Source organism: Olea europaea, chromosome 20 (genome assembly GCF_002742605.1).
Source record: "Olea europaea var. sylvestris chromosome 20, O_europaea_v1, whole genome shotgun sequence".
NCBI classification, from domain to species: domain Eukaryota; kingdom Viridiplantae; phylum Streptophyta; class Magnoliopsida; order Lamiales; family Oleaceae; genus Olea; species Olea europaea.
The window spans coordinates 3,504,282-3,519,909 of NC_036256.1; the positions used below are offsets into that span (position 1 = coordinate 3,504,282).

Genomic DNA, 15,628 nt, shown 5'->3' on the forward strand with positions numbered 1-15,628 from the left:
CTTTTCTAATTATTGGTTGAACCAAATAGGATTAATCATGTTTGATTTAGTTAAAAAAGTTGATAAAATTTTAAATTAGAACCCAACACTTTTATCAATTTTATGATATATTTTATCAATTTTTATCAAAATCTATTAAAATTTGATTTTTAGCAAAACTAAGCGGGGGCTAAGTCTTGGTTTGCATTGTTCTGTCAAAGTAACCTTGCCACACATACCTGAGGCAAACCGGACTAGACCATCATTGGCTCTCAATTGAAGCCTATAAGATAGGCCCAACTGTTAGTGAGATTTGTATAAGGTTTGTTCGGTAGTGATTATAAGAATTGATTTTTTGATCGTTAGAGAGAAAAGTCGATTCTATCTGTGAGAGAAGAAATAAAAAATAATGGCTAATTTTGAAAAGTAACGATCAAAAAATCAATTTTTTGAAGTGAAAAATCAGAACCAAACTTACAAATAATTTGACAAGACTGTTACTTAGAAGTTTGTTTCTTTTTACGTTTTTAGAGTCCTCAATGGCTCTCAATTGAAGCCTATAATATAGGCCTTTTGATACCTCTTTGACAAAAATGGCAATGTGTATTGAACAAGACACGTAAAGGATAATGTAGAATGTTATTATAGTCACTCTTCCAATCAAAGCTACCTTGTATTTGGTAATTAAAATTTCAATCAACTTTTGAAAATTAATTTTGAAGCTTCTAATAAGTAGACATTCGGGTCTACCCGTTCGTCAAGAGTGAATTGATAAATAAATAATGCTATTCAATATCAGTTTAAGTCACTACACTTTATAGATTTAATTAAACGAGTCATGTGATTTTACATTTAAATGAATTTATCATTTAATGTCATATAATTATCACCTAAACTGGTGCTTAGTATCAGTGATTGTAGTAGAGCTTTTCGAAAAATCACAATAACACACGTAGCTCCTTAGCGATTTTTATCTTCTCAACAACTTCGCCTCGAGTCAAAAGGGTTTCCTTAGACGCTTTCCAAGCTCTACTTTGTCACTCTTTGGGATGGATTGATAAACAACAGCCAGGAACACTACTGGTACAAGTGGATGATTAGAAAAGAATACTTTCTCGACATACTTGAAAGATGAATTTTTCCTAAAATATAAAGTGACGGTCCCAAAAGTTTAAAGAATCCTAAGGGAAAAGTATTCCCAACCCAAACCATAGTAGAAACGACACTTGGCTCGAGGGCGAAGGGCCACGTATGAAGAAGAAAAACTTTTGCTTTTTCTGAGAAAGAAATAAGAGCTGATTGGTAGTTTGGCTTCTTCTACTACAAGGCAAAAAGGTGTGAAAAAGACATTTTAACTAGAGGAAATGTGATGAGCATGATTGGTATGTAAAGGAATGTAAAATGTTTTTTTAGGAATAGTGACTTAAACTTCACCCTTGTTTAAGCAAACTACCCCACCTCTTCTGTTTCTTATTTCATTCCATTCTTTCACCTACTATGAGCCACACCCACTTATCGAAATGGGATGGCTGCAATCCCTTTTCTCTCCATTGAAGAAACTGTGGATTCGTCTGCATTCTGCTCAAAAGAAGAGTAAGCTATCGTCTTTTAACAATCCCTTGCTTCCGATTTTCGTTTCGATTTCATGACTATTCTTGCTAGATCAATGCTACCAACTTCAAATAGGCATCAGTTACCTTTATTCTTCTCCCCCATTCTTTCAAACAGAAGCCCAGACTTCCTTGTGCTTTTGATAGGATTGATTTGGCATGACTTTTGAAAAGTCAAAAGGAGTTTTTGAGGCTCAAAAGTATCTTTTAAACCCGTATGGCATGAGTTTTGAAAGTGCTGCTTTTAGTTAGAAGAGTTTTTAGAGGAAGTTAGTCTAATATTGATTTCTCTAAAAATACTTTTGAAATAGGAAGTACTTTTAAAAATTAGTTTTCAAGGCAACTTCCTTCAAAAGCTCTTTAGGAAGCAAAAGCAAAAGTCATATCGAATAGGCTCTAATATCATATGAAATACACACACCTAAACCACATTTTCATCCTCTTCATATTGTGCATTTCCAGGGTTTACTAGAGGGCATTTATCTAGCCTGCTTACTAAATTTCCACTATTGATTTTTCAGGTAGAGGGATATATATACTGTACGAGGATGTCAAGTCCTGCCCCTATGAAGACGTGCATGTTCTTTGGTCCATACTGGTGGAATCACATCCACTGGCATTGCCACCGCCAAAATGATGTTCTCATGTACAAAGAAACTCGACAGTAATTGGGAGATTTACAGCCGTGTATATAAGATAGGAACATCTCCCAAAGTTAAGTTTTGTTTACACATTTTCGATTGCAATTTCTTGCGAGTGAGTTTATAGAATGTAATAAATTATTGATGTTATCACCACAGAAATATGAATAGTCAACAGCATATAAAAAAAGCAATGTGTTTGCATGAATTTTCAGGTCAGACCTATGAATTTACTATACTACTTTCCTGGATGTGAAGTAATTATGTTTTTAATGTTTTGTGGCTTCTTGTTGAGTTGTCGGTTTCCAGAGGTTGAGGTAGCAGTTATATGGGTTCTTCACACCTTTCAGAATTTAACTGAGGCTGAGTCATGAAAGCTACTGAATGGATGTGATAACCTAATTGATTTTGATGTCTGTCCGTGTAGCATTCACATGGTTAGAGCATCTTCAAGAGATTCTTTAAGCAGAAAATGTTTTTAATTTTAAAAAGTTAATCCTTAAAATTATGATTCAATAGACTCTTTCTATTAATATATTTATTTAAAGGCATCAAAATATTTCAATTTTCGATTGAAAAAAATAATATGATAATTTGGAAAGAAGCAAGTGAAAATAAAATATTAGAGAAAACCATAAATATCTTTTGGGGTGATAAAATTAATGTTAATTATAAAAAACCTATTGAAGTACTTAAAAATTTTTATTCTGAATTTACAGACGTTAATTGTAGAATATGTCTTTTAAAAATAAAATTTCTTGAAGATGATCTTAGGAAATTCCGAACCCCATTGAAGTGATCTGAGAATTGGGTTTAGAATATCATGAGACCATTCGAACAACTTTGATGCAAAGTTTAATGATAAATAGCATAAATCACGAGGATATTTGATAGTATCATCTATCAATACAAATTTATTTAGAGAAATGTTTTACCCCGAACATCAAATGGGCTCTGCTGCCCAAATGGAAACAATGAGTTCATGAACGATTAGAAGAGCACAGTTTGTAGAACAAATAATACCTCAGCATGACAACACAAATATTATTTGGGAATAATGATACCTCACGGAAGTATGGCAAATTCTTCATCGTGACCTTCGCCGCATTGGGATAAAAATGCCATCCGGACCAGTCTCAATCTCCAGATCCTACATCAGAGAACATTGTAAGCCAACAACAGAAAAAAATTTGAACACAATTATACGTCCAAACATTCCGTGGTATCCTGGAATTGCAGAATGGAAATAGTTTTAGAGGCAACAGCTTTCTCTTGTCCGGTTCTTTTGTATAAAAATCGTCATTGTTAATACTTAAATACGAAATTAAGGTTGGACAATCCCCAAAGCATAGATAATTGGGCAGTTCAAAGTATCTAGAAATGATGGGAGATTTTATGAACATTTTCATTTATAAATAGATATAAACAAGTAATGGATAGTACTTATGGATCCATTAAAATATGTGGTTAAAAATGAAGTTTGACAATTTATAAATGATTTATAAATTCTGCCAAATGAAGGATAAAAGGTATAAAGAAAATTTGGATTTTTAACCCAAAATGTTCTATCATCGACACATTCAAATTTGTTAGATGACAAAAATATGAAATCCAATAACAATATATTTAAAAATATAAAAATTAACAGAAGGTTGTTATCAGAACAAAAATAAAGATATTGAAAAATAAATTTGATAGGATACAGCAGTTTAAATTAAAATCATGATCAAATATGATTACAGAGTTGATTCAGACTTTTCCTTAAAAAATTATTTAAAGGAAGAACTTACATCTTTACAAGGCAGCAGAAGAGAGGCGTTCAACCACGCCCGGCAGCCATTCTTTGAAGTATGCTTGGCTATCAACCTCTGCATTCGACAAGGCGCCTAGAGGAGTGACAGTTATCTGCAATAGGAAAGGTGAAAGATAAGTTAATTTGGAGCTCCCTTTCAAAAGCAATCACATAATGTAAAACATGTGTAAGGGTTCCTTTGATTGTAAGAATAGAATTTGAGTGAAAAGAAAACGAATTTCGGGGAATTGAATTGCTTAAAACTCATTTTCATGCGGATCGTCAATTAAATATGTATGATTGGTATAATTTTTCACCTGAAAAATATTGAAAAATTTGGATCGTTTGGCTTTGTTTTCCATGAAAATTGTCAATTAAAGGAATATAATTCGTTCCAATTGCCAAAAAAAAGGTGGCTGGAAAACCAATTCCCATGGTGGGAATTGGTTTTCCACCAAACCAAGGAAATTGCACGTGTGGAGGGAGAGATGGAAATGGAATTGCCAAGAAAATTTTGCAATCAAACAAGCTAAAGAGGTGGAAAATTGGGCAAATCAAACAGGCCCTAACTTACATATCCTTCTTGAAGTGAACAGTAGTCTGTATCGCCATCTTCCACTTGTAATGCTATGACCTAAAATATGACACAGCAGTTTGCTTCATATTAAAAATCTCTAGGAGGTAAATAGTAAATGGTGAACCACGAGTAGATTCATGATGATATAACTTTAATCTTCCTTGTGCTAAAAAAGATAGTGGTACTAAGTAGCAGGCAAACAGGAAAAAATTGACACGCAAGTAAATGATAAACAAAATCTTTGAACTAAATAAAAGAAACATGAAATGTTCGAAACTATAAAGTCTTAATTTTTACTTGTCCAAAAGAAAATTATCTAGCCCGAATTTATGATCTTAAAACTATAACAGAGCACAGTATAGATCACTGAGCAAATAAAATAAGGAAAAACTTAATCATAAGTATCTCCTACTTCATTAGTGATTACTAAGTTCAGTTTGGTATAGCCAAAAATCCTAATTTGGATAAAAGTTGTAGGTAACATGAAATGTATAATTAAATTTAATTGTTGACTTTGACTTAAATTTTCATAAAAAATTTTAGCCACGCCAAACAGGGGCTAAATAATACCTACAAGCTACAGTTGAGAAAAATAGAAACAAATCCCACAACATTCAGCCAACTCATTTATCCAAAGTACTTAAATGTATAAGAATACAAAGATCAATTAGTCTAAAAGAGATATTTTAATTTTAATTTTTTTTTTTTTTTTAGCTTGGTCAACCTGAACTCACATTAGAAATAGGTTAATATTAGTCCAAGACTCATAAACCAACAGATATATTAACATTCCATACTATCTATATTCTTACCTTACCAGGCCATGAAATATTAAAATGCATGCATACGAAATGAGCATCAATTAATAGAATGGTGAAACAAGAGAAAATTAAGGCTAGTAGTCAAAGAAATCAAGACAGATTATTTAAAACAATTCAATAATTAACAACAATTTAGAAAAACCACTCAGTTCCATGTAGAATTCAGTTGTAACTAAAAAAATGGATGTTCCAGCAAATGTGCAAGGAGGTAGAAGAGAAAGAAATCACACTTCTCTGCTGAATAGAAGCTGGTTATTTGGTGTGCTCAGAGCATCTGATTCATTATGTGAAGATGAATTTGATTCCATAGTCATAGTTGATAACATTTTTGCTCCTTGGACATCTGATCCAACTTGCCTCCATGCCATTTTTACGATACTCTTGCCCTGCGTCGTCAGTCGATAACCCTGTTGGAGTAACGAAAACAACATTAAACATCGTTTTCTCTACATTCATGCAATGTAAAAAAAACATGTTAATCAAGCAAGCTACATGAAAAATTTTATATTAACGAAAAAGTGAGAAGAAATTGGGAAGGAGTGATCTTGTTGCAATGAAAATAACTGTGTCAATGAATCAGAAAAGCACAAATTTTCATGATAGTGAAAAATCCAAAGGTTTAACAGACATGCAGAACAGGCAAACGGACAAGAAAAATGCAAATTTTTTCTATTTCAGTTGCACCACCAAAATGCAGACACATTGCAACACCTTATCTTAATCGTTTGAGTTAAAAGAAAAAGTGCTGCCAAAACAAACCAGCAAATTACCTTGTGATTGCGGACATCTGTTGGCACATCTATATTCAGAAAACAGTTTTGAGGATAAGTTTTTCTCTTAATTTCAGACAAAATGGCAATAATAATGGGTATGCAAGCCTCTGCAGCCAGTGCAAAATCATCAACATTACTCCTACCTCCTGCCCTGCAATTCAGAAATTCAAGTCATAACATTCAACTTCTTCAACAACCCCATCATTGCAAGTAAATGGGTCCAATAATAATTGATTGTAGAACAATCGGTAGACTACATTTAATCCATCTTCAAAATATATGCCATAAAAATCCTTTCTATAATCTTGTTCACCGATTTGGCCCACCCACCTATCACATCAGACATGATGCAATTCACACTCTGAATGCTGATGTAGTCACTTCTAGGCTAGCAAATTATCAGATTCAAATCATGTGCTTTAGTTTTTTTATTCTTTTTTTGTTTTTTTATATCATAAGACACTATGTGGCTGATGATGCCTTTGTAATAAGAACCTCACTATTCCCTTTTTATCATAGATCGACATAAGAATGCTGAAGTCAAGTATAAAAAGTGTGACCTATAGCCCCTCCATGGTAGGCAATTTGATAAAACAGTTCACCATTCATTATATTCACAACTTTTTATATAAATGCAACATTTGAACCTTCAGTATAATTAGAATACAGTATTGCAAGACACCCTTGTTTATTTACACCAGATATTTTTCTACCCAAATGAAACTTTTAAGATTTTAAAATGAAAAGGATTCCAATTTCGCGCCTTAAATGAAATGAGCGGACTATAATCGGTAGTATTTTATGTATGATCCATACTAGATCTGACCAACTGCCCATCCTACCTCCTCTACGTTCAAATTAAATTGATTTATTATTGAAATTTAAGTCAATTGAGTTATGATTATTCATTTCATTTTAGAGTAGGCATAAACAAAAATTTACCAACATCAATGCGCTAAGACAAACAGTGTATACATACCAGTCATATGATAAAGAGACAGAAGGTAAACCATTAAAAAATGCTTCCCGAGCACCAGCAACTGTTCCTGAATAAACACTGCATTGCCACAATATATTTAATCAACAGATACACAAGCGCAGAACAGTGACCCTGATCAACATTTGATAACTACTCTGCTGATAAACCAATTCCTGGTTTAAGGTAACTTAAGCAGACGACGAAGGTATACCAGATATTGAGAATGTTCAATTGCAACCATAAAAGTTGTTCATAGTAGTAAAATATCTTGTACAAGTGACACGTAGCCACATCTTTTAGTGGTATCATATATGTTCAAACCAGGTACCAGGGATACAGATATATTTAAGTAAATATCATGTAAAATCACACTAAAGGTATACCAGATATTGAGAATGTTCAATTGCAACCATAAAAGTTGTTCATAGTAGTAAAATATCTTGTACAAGTGACACGTAGCCACATCTTTTAGTGGTATCATATATGTTCAAACCAGGTACCAGGGATACAGATATATTTAAGTAAATATCATGTAAAATCACACTGCAGTACTTACGACGAGCACACGCAATTTAAATTATAAAGCACTCATAAGAGACACGGACATAGACACGGATATGACATGGCATGACATGCAACTTATCAAAAAAGGAGTGCATGAGTAGTGTGTGTCCATGCTTCACGTGAGAGAGCAATTTTGGAGCGAGCACTACATAAGAAGTCATCTCATCTACAAAGATACAGAGGGCAAAGGTAGACAACGCTACTAACATGTGATAACCACAGTTGCTGCCCATATTAATGCCACTGATTACCTACAAAACAGATACTGGAGCATTAGAGTTTGCAAGTAACTCTTTCTCTATCGAAATAAAGCACAACACTAGAGATTATAGGACAAAGGGCATTAGCCAAGATATAGCGGTTCTTCAAAAAGAAGCGGAAAAACTTGGAGCAATTATTTGCCCAAACATTACCCTTCAAAGTGCATCAACATTCAGGCACTGTACAAGGATGAAAATATATATCTTGTGTGCAATCAAGATGGAGGCATACTGCTCAAGATTTGAAGGAAAGAAAGAACAGAATACTGAAATGAAACAAATAGAACCATCAAACTATTCCAGATGATGCAAAATAATTACCAGATCAGGTACTAAAGGGAAAAGAGCTTTGGAAATTCCCAAAGATGTACAGTCAGCAGGAGTTCCTGAAAAAATAGAAGTCATGAAAAAAATTAGTTGTACGAAAAAAATTATGCGTATCTCCCTGCTCAAAAGACGAGAACTTGTTACAGAACATTTATGTCTTTCATCAAATGAATAAAATGGATCAGATTATCAATTATCTGTGTTGGAAACTGTTCATACTATTTTCCGACTGTAATATGTATAAGCATGGATTTGCAGAGTGAATGAATTGAAACCAAGGTTGATATGGTTGGTAATGCAAATGCATCACTTTATGCACCCTGAGAAGAGCAGGGGCAGACACGCGCGTGGCTAGCTTCTTTTATTTAATTTCGGTTGCTTGTTTTATTATTTAATTGTTTTAAAGTTTTATTTAATTGAGGGTAGGAAGGTCATTTTATTGCTTGATGGATCTTGATTTAAAGCTTTTCCTAAGGTTTTTAGTTGGCTCAGTTTTTGTTGAATCAAATTTTAGAGACTTTTGGAGATGTTCCACATTCCCTCATCGTGTCTTTTTTGTTTCTATTTCCACAGCATCAGTTGGATAGTAGAAATATGACATAAATGCTTATAAACTATTAAGCTGCACCAAGTACAGAATATAATTGTTCATATTTTAAACATGAAATTTGTGTTATTTTGTATCTAAAGCATAATAGAATAAAAAATACCATGTTGAATGACAAGGAGATGCAATATTTGGCATATGCACGATCTATACAATAATACGAATAAGTTTAGCCTCCCCTTCACATCATAATGCAAAAAATGAGGATAAACAGAAAATTAAGTTGAAATTTTAAACCATCATGTTTGCATGCAAAACAATTTAATTTCATCTTTTCAAATAGTTAAGCAAGACTAATCCATAAAAACACAGCACAGTATATTCTTCACATGAGTGCTTTCAAATTAAGCTGCACCAAGTGCATTTTTTATTCTCTACATGAAAAGATGCAAGTATTATAGAATTCAAAACGAACGTTAAAAAACCAAGGAGATGCAAAATTTATCATCTGACTATGTATTTGAGTAGAATTCAAAAAATGAGGAAAGAGAGACTTTATTTGAGATTTTGAACCATCATGTTCCTAGGAAAAAAATGTTAATCTCAACTCTTCATATAGTTGGACAAGAAGTAGCCTTCAGATAAGTGTTTGTGAATGGTAATCCACACCAAGTACATAATGTAAAGCTTTGTATTTCGAACATGAAAGAATCTAGTAATTTATATCTATAGCATCAGAAAATCGAAAAGAATATGTTAAATGCCAAGGAGTTGCACCACAAAAAAAAAGAAAAAAAGAAAAAAAAGAAGGGAGTTTTGATTTTAAAAAAATTAAATTGAGGTTTTGGAATCATCATGTTAGCAGGCAAAAAGTTTATTTCATCCCTTCATATAGTTGGACAAGAGATATCTGTAAATGCAGCACAAGATGTATTTCTTCACATAAGTGATTGTGAATATTAAGCTGCCCAAGTAAAGACTGAAGAATGAAATGCTGAATGGCAGCTTAGTAGGACAAGGAATGGAAGCCCAAAAATATACTACTTAAAGGTCTCCATGTATCTTAGCACATTCTGGCACAAACAGTCGTATCTTCAACTTCTGCAATTATATGTCACAGAGGAATGATTGAAACAGGATAAAAATTTGTTATTTTCTGAAATATAAAATCAATCTTCGTGCATTCCCGAAATGTAATAACATTCAGGCAAAAGAAGAAACACCTAATGCAATTTTTCTAACATTAATTATTATAATTAACCGTACTGTTTATATTTCTTTTATTTCCTTCAAAATTTTCTTCCTTCTTTCATTCGTCAAACAATACCATTCTTTTTAAGTGTTTGAACAAACACAGGAAGTATACATGATAGAAAATTAGTGAAAAATGAAACTGACCGGTAACTGCAAAAGCAGTTGCTCCACCGATTTCCACTGGCTTAGCAGAAACAGAATTTCGCCAAGTGACACTATGACTAAAAGCAGATTTTTCACTGAAAAAGAAACAACAACATGTAAGAAATAACAATGAAGCATCACTTTGTAGATATTTCATAATTGGATAAGTCTTAGATAGTCACTACTCTAGATTGACATGAACAGAGCATCTGATAAGATCACAGACGAAAGTGATACGAAAGAAAGCTAGACAAAAAAAGGAAAAAAGGAAAATTGTAAGCTCGAAATTCTCCAAAAAAATAAAAAATAAAAAAATCAAGTCTTCGCTTTTAAAACAATCAGAAAAAAAAAATGTAAATAATGCTTCACAAAATTAAAAAATAATAATAATAATAAAAGTAATGGTTGGAGAAAAACAAGCTAACACACTTGTGAACATGAAGGTTCAAAAGTAAACTCAGATTCACATTACTCGAGCTAAAACTACTACTAGACAAGCTAAATTATATAACAATGCATGCGCTGCACATTCAGCAAGCACGTCGAGGCAAAAAGTGAGTGATATGATTTTTATTTTTATTTTTTTTATCAGCTGATTTGCAACTGAAAACCAATAATGTTTTTAATTTTTATCAGCTGATTTGCAACTGAAAACCAATAATGATCACCCAAAAAATAAAAAAATGGAGTGAGCACGAGAATAGATTACGTAAATTACAAGATTTGCAACTGAAAACTAATAATGATAAAAATAAAAAAATAAAAAAAAAATAGAAAGGGAAAAGCGAGAGTGAGCACGAGAATAGATTACGTAAATGCACTAAAAACGAGCAAGAAATCACAAAATTAATGACAATACTTTAAACCAAAATATTAAAAACAGCTACAATTACTTAACAAACTAAACATACTTTAATGGACCGTATACCAACCAAAGAACTAGAAATGACTTTCATGAAACACAAAAGATCTAAATTGTAGCTAAGATTCAAATTCCTCTCACCCGGTAAAAAAATTAATAATAATAATAATAATAATAATAATGAACTGTAATTGCATATAGAAACTCATACACACCAATAAAAGCACACATAAATACGCGATTATATTATACGTACGAGTCGGGAGCACAGACGAGGACTTTGAAGCGATTGGAAGAGACGAGGACGCGGACGAGAGCACGCAAGCCGGGGGCGTCAATTCCGTCGTCGTTGGTCACCATCACCGTCGGCCGATCGCCGGAGCACGTGGTGCTATTAATATTACTCTCCATTTTGCTTCTTTTTTTCCAGATATGCAGAATTGTTTTTTAGTGTGGCTAAGAGGCAAGGCGACTGGAGGCTGTGAGAGAGGAGATACGACTGCGTTTCGTATACGCAGATTATCTGCTGTGACAGAACTAATGTCGGGAATATGCTTTGAAAATAATAAATAATTATTTTGTCTAATAAAAATCAACTAATTCTTTGAAGATTGTTGACTTTGTTTGACGTTATTTCAGACGAATGAAAAGAAACACAAAAACATTTGAAAAATGGCCTCTTTGATGCAACCAAATTTTATGGAAACTGGAATTCAAATTCCACTTTTCACCCATTTTGTCTTATTTGAGTCACAACATTTTTCACGGAATTTGGTAAGAGCAGACTCAGACCTTTAGTATTATGGGGTCAATGTTTTAAAAATAATTTTTTTAATAAACAACTCAATATCAATGAAAATGAGTTTATATGTATTTTTGCACTTTGAAAATATTGTATAATTACATTATTATTAATATTATTAAATAGATTTTGTTGCTTATATAGTTTTATTTATCATTTCATTGGTAAATGCTGAGCTAATATTGAGTAAATTATATTGAATATAGAAATTAAATGAATTGAAATAAAATTCAAGTTTAGTTCAGGAAGTAAATTAAATTCAAATTTAAAGTAAATATATTTCGAAAGTAATTCAAATTGCATTTAATCAGTAACGATCCTAAAAAATTTACGTTATAGTTCATGTAAGACTTCCAAATGAAACGATATAAATTATATTGAAAAATTTATCGTGCAAAAATAATAATTAATTGAATTTTTTAAAACAAAAAATGAGTTAGACGTTTTTTTTGAGGCGTATGTTTGATACATATTTAACTATTTTCGATATCCGTTTGGACCATTCGATATGAAAATAACGTAGTTTTCGAAATAAACTTTTACATGGCATAGACGATTTGTGGATTCAGATAGCACATGATCGCAAACGAATTTTTAAAGTTAGGATATTATTGAAATTCTCAAAATACTAGTTTCAAACGCCCTACTTTAACATGTCATAACTTTTGCTATAGTTGACCACTTCGCATGCTATTAATGAGTGAAAAATTAGGCCATGAGTACTTCGAAATGGTATTAAGAATGTAATATTTTGGCTTCATTTGACATCTCGACGAGTGCATCAAAATGGATTGTAAAAAAATAAAAGTAAATAAAAAATTAAAAAAATACAAGGGCAAAATTTTGTGGGGTCCGCCCCTGGAATTTGGTTTCCACCTTATCCCGTCACGTGATACTTTTTCTTGGTTTTCAAGTAAATTGTTTTCCTCAGTTTTGGTGAGAAAGTGAATTCCAGTTTCTTTTTTTATTTAATTTTCTTTTTTTGCGATCGAAACAAATTCTATATATAATTGTAACAAATTCTATCCTTCTAATTGACAAATTTCATAAAAATAAAGTCAAACGAACACCAAAAGATACAAAATTTCAATATTTTTCTAGTGAAAAATTATATCAATCAAACACATTTAATTGATAATTCCTACTAAAACAAATTCTAGACAATTCAATTCTCTGTAATTCGTTTTTTTCCACACAAATTTCATTATTGTAATCAAACGGACCCTAAAAATGCTATTTGGTGGATATTAAAATTAAAATTTTAGTAAATTTTGATAAAAATTAATGAAATATATGGACTCCTATTTTTAAGTGAACTCTAATCGCTCTCAAAGTTAATGTAATTTTAGGAAGAATCCTTGTGTAAGCTATTTCGAATAAGATAAGAAGTAGTATATCTTGAATCAATTTCGAGATGCAAGAAAGCAAAGAAGTAATAGGTGCAACAGACAGTTAAGTTAAAAAATAAAAAAATTAAAATGATACTCTACGTGCAATAATGATTGACAATGTTTGTTGAAAATCATCATCACATACATCCATTTCAAAAAAATTTAAAAACAATTTTTTAAATTAACTGTCAAAAGATTTTGCTACATCAAATATTATCAAGAAATATTGTCAAGTATGATTGTATAAGTAGATTAATTATTGAGAAATTATGAATTCCATGATATATGTTATTAAGGCCCCCGTTTGGTACCCATTTTTGTAAGAATGAAAAAGAAAAAATATAGTCGTTAAGGACCCACATAAGAGATAAAAAGTCAAATATGATGTTTAATGTGATGGATAACGATCATATTTTTCATTTTTGTGACCAAAGAATAAGAATCAAATGAGGGCTAAAATTAATTATTAGTTTTGACTCAAATTAAAATTAAAATTTTAATTTCTACTAAATGGGACTAGATATATTCACCATTTTTTTTGTTAGCGAAGAGATCACAAGTCAAGATTAGATTAAGAGCATGTTTGGTACAAATTAAAATTTGATTTTAATCTAAATCAAAGTCAAACAATAAATATTAACATCTTTTATGAGTCTCACAACTTTTTAACAATACATTTCCAAAACTTCTATTACAATGTACTAAAAAAATCTACTTTTAATCTCTATAAAACACCCTCCAAAACTTTTTCTGTACTTATCTATAATATGCAAAAATAATAAATAAATAAATTTACATAATTCTTGAATTAGCCTAATGCTATGCCTACAAAGCAAGGCTTGATATAGCCCCCGTTTGACCCCTATTAATTTTGATTAAAATGGGAGAAATAGTATTTTTTTGAAAAATGGATGGTTGTAAAATAATAAAAAGTTTTCAATTTACGTGTAATATTATTTTATTAAAAATTGTGTAGTTAAAAATAAAAAAGAAAATTTTTTTATTTAATTTGATGAGATTTAACGGGGCAAACGGGAGGATAGTGTAAACTTGCAGCTTTGTTACCTTAAAATCCATTATGTTCTGCTCATCTTTCTTATCTGAAGTATTTAGTAGTAAAATCCTACTGAATATGCTAACGTGTGTAGGAAGATTTGTGTCTTTGTTAAATCAAATTGAAACAACTTAAATAAGAGAATCTAATCCTCACGTAGAAGATAGAGAAGAATCATAAGAATTATCATCCCACTGAAGTTTAGCCACTCTTTGATCCCCATTCTTTTCCAATTTTTTCCTTCACATTTCATTTTGCTACAATATTTACACTAATATAATATTATAATCACTCAGTCTTTTGTCAGAGATGATACAGGATGAAAAACCGTCTTGAGTTTGATGACTATTTCGCTCTCAATGGAAAGAATAAAAATTTCAACAGAAGGGCAGAAAGGGAAAAATCAAAATTCCAATTGAAGGGTTGAAATGATTTTCCACAAATTGCCATAATTCAAATGATTGACACACACGAAGATGCCTCAATTTTTTGCAGGGACGCCGCCCTTATATTCTTCATGGGCTACATTTTGAAAAAAGTTAGAAAAAATTAGCAAGAATCAGGGCCAAACATACGCTTAATGTGACAGAATAGGAAGAATAGATAATCTAAGGCTTCGTTTGATACCCATTTTTTGTAAGAATGAGAATGAAAATATAATTATCACTGAACTCACACAAAAAATAGAAAGTCAAATATGGTGATCATATTTTTCATTTTTGTAGCCAAAAAATGAGAATCAAACGGGGACTAAAATAGATATCCGTTCATATTTTCCGAATACATTAAAAAATAAAATAAAAATAAAAATAAAATCTTTTACGTTTAAGAACTATAGAATTTAGAAATGTCTTCAACATGCTAAAATATAATATTAATTAATTGTTAAATATTTACGTGACTCCAATAATAAAATTAATTTCTGTCTTTGGTTTTCACGATTTTTCTTCTTTATTATTTTCTCAAGCAAGAATAATGATAATACCCGTTGTCAAGCCGTATAAAGTGACTTCCAAGTTTCTATTCATCGAATACACTTGAAGTTCAAAACTTACCTTATCAATTTGTATACGGAACAAGAAAAAAATATTCCAACTGACAATAAATAATTGGAAACGATTTTGAAAATAAATAAATAGTTAAAAAAATATACTTCAACCCTAGATTAATTGAACAATCTTGAAAGTAAATAAATGTACATGAACTTGAAGAATTAATTTACACCTAGATTAACTAAATGATCTAGAAAAT

The 15,628-nt window shown here is 31.4% G+C and overlaps 1 protein-coding gene and 1 long non-coding RNA gene across 2 annotated transcripts; one reads left to right on the forward strand and one right to left on the reverse strand.

Annotated features, from left to right (window-relative positions):
* Positions 1-1,231: 1,231 nt before the first annotated feature.
* LOC111369209 lies at positions 1,232-2,524 on the forward strand. The gene is made up of 2 exons (XR_002698074.1): positions 1,232-1,572; positions 2,111-2,524. It is a non-coding gene; the product is annotated as an uncharacterized LOC111369209 (long non-coding RNA).
* A 548-nt stretch (positions 2,525-3,072) lies between these two features.
* Positions 3,073-11,667, reverse strand: LOC111369427 (5'-nucleotidase SurE-like). The gene is made up of 10 exons (XM_022990938.1): positions 11,387-11,667; positions 10,269-10,363; positions 8,318-8,382; positions 7,944-7,987; positions 7,173-7,250; positions 6,191-6,344; positions 5,651-5,827; positions 4,597-4,656; positions 4,021-4,135; positions 3,073-3,380 (listed from the first exon to the last, which is right to left on the reverse strand). The coding sequence occupies exons 1-9, from the start codon at positions 11,539-11,541 to the stop codon at positions 4,025-4,027; spliced, it is 939 nt and encodes a 312-aa protein (XP_022846706.1). The 5' UTR covers positions 11,542-11,667; the 3' UTR covers positions 3,073-3,380; positions 4,021-4,024.
* Between the last annotated feature and the right edge of the window lie 3,961 nt (positions 11,668-15,628).

Coding starts and splice junctions, on each gene's coding strand:
- LOC111369427 (XM_022990938.1), bottom strand. CDS start 11,541: ATGGAGAGTAATATTAATAGCACCACGTGCTCCGGCGATCGGCCGACG. Junction 10,364..11,386: donor CTCGTCTGTGCTCCCGACTC/GTACGTATAATA, acceptor TTTCTTTTTCAG/TGAAAAATCTGCTTTTAGTC. Junction 7,988..8,317: donor TCCCTTTAGTACCTGATCTG/GTAATTATTTTG, acceptor TCTGTTTTGTAG/GTAATCAGTGGCATTAATAT.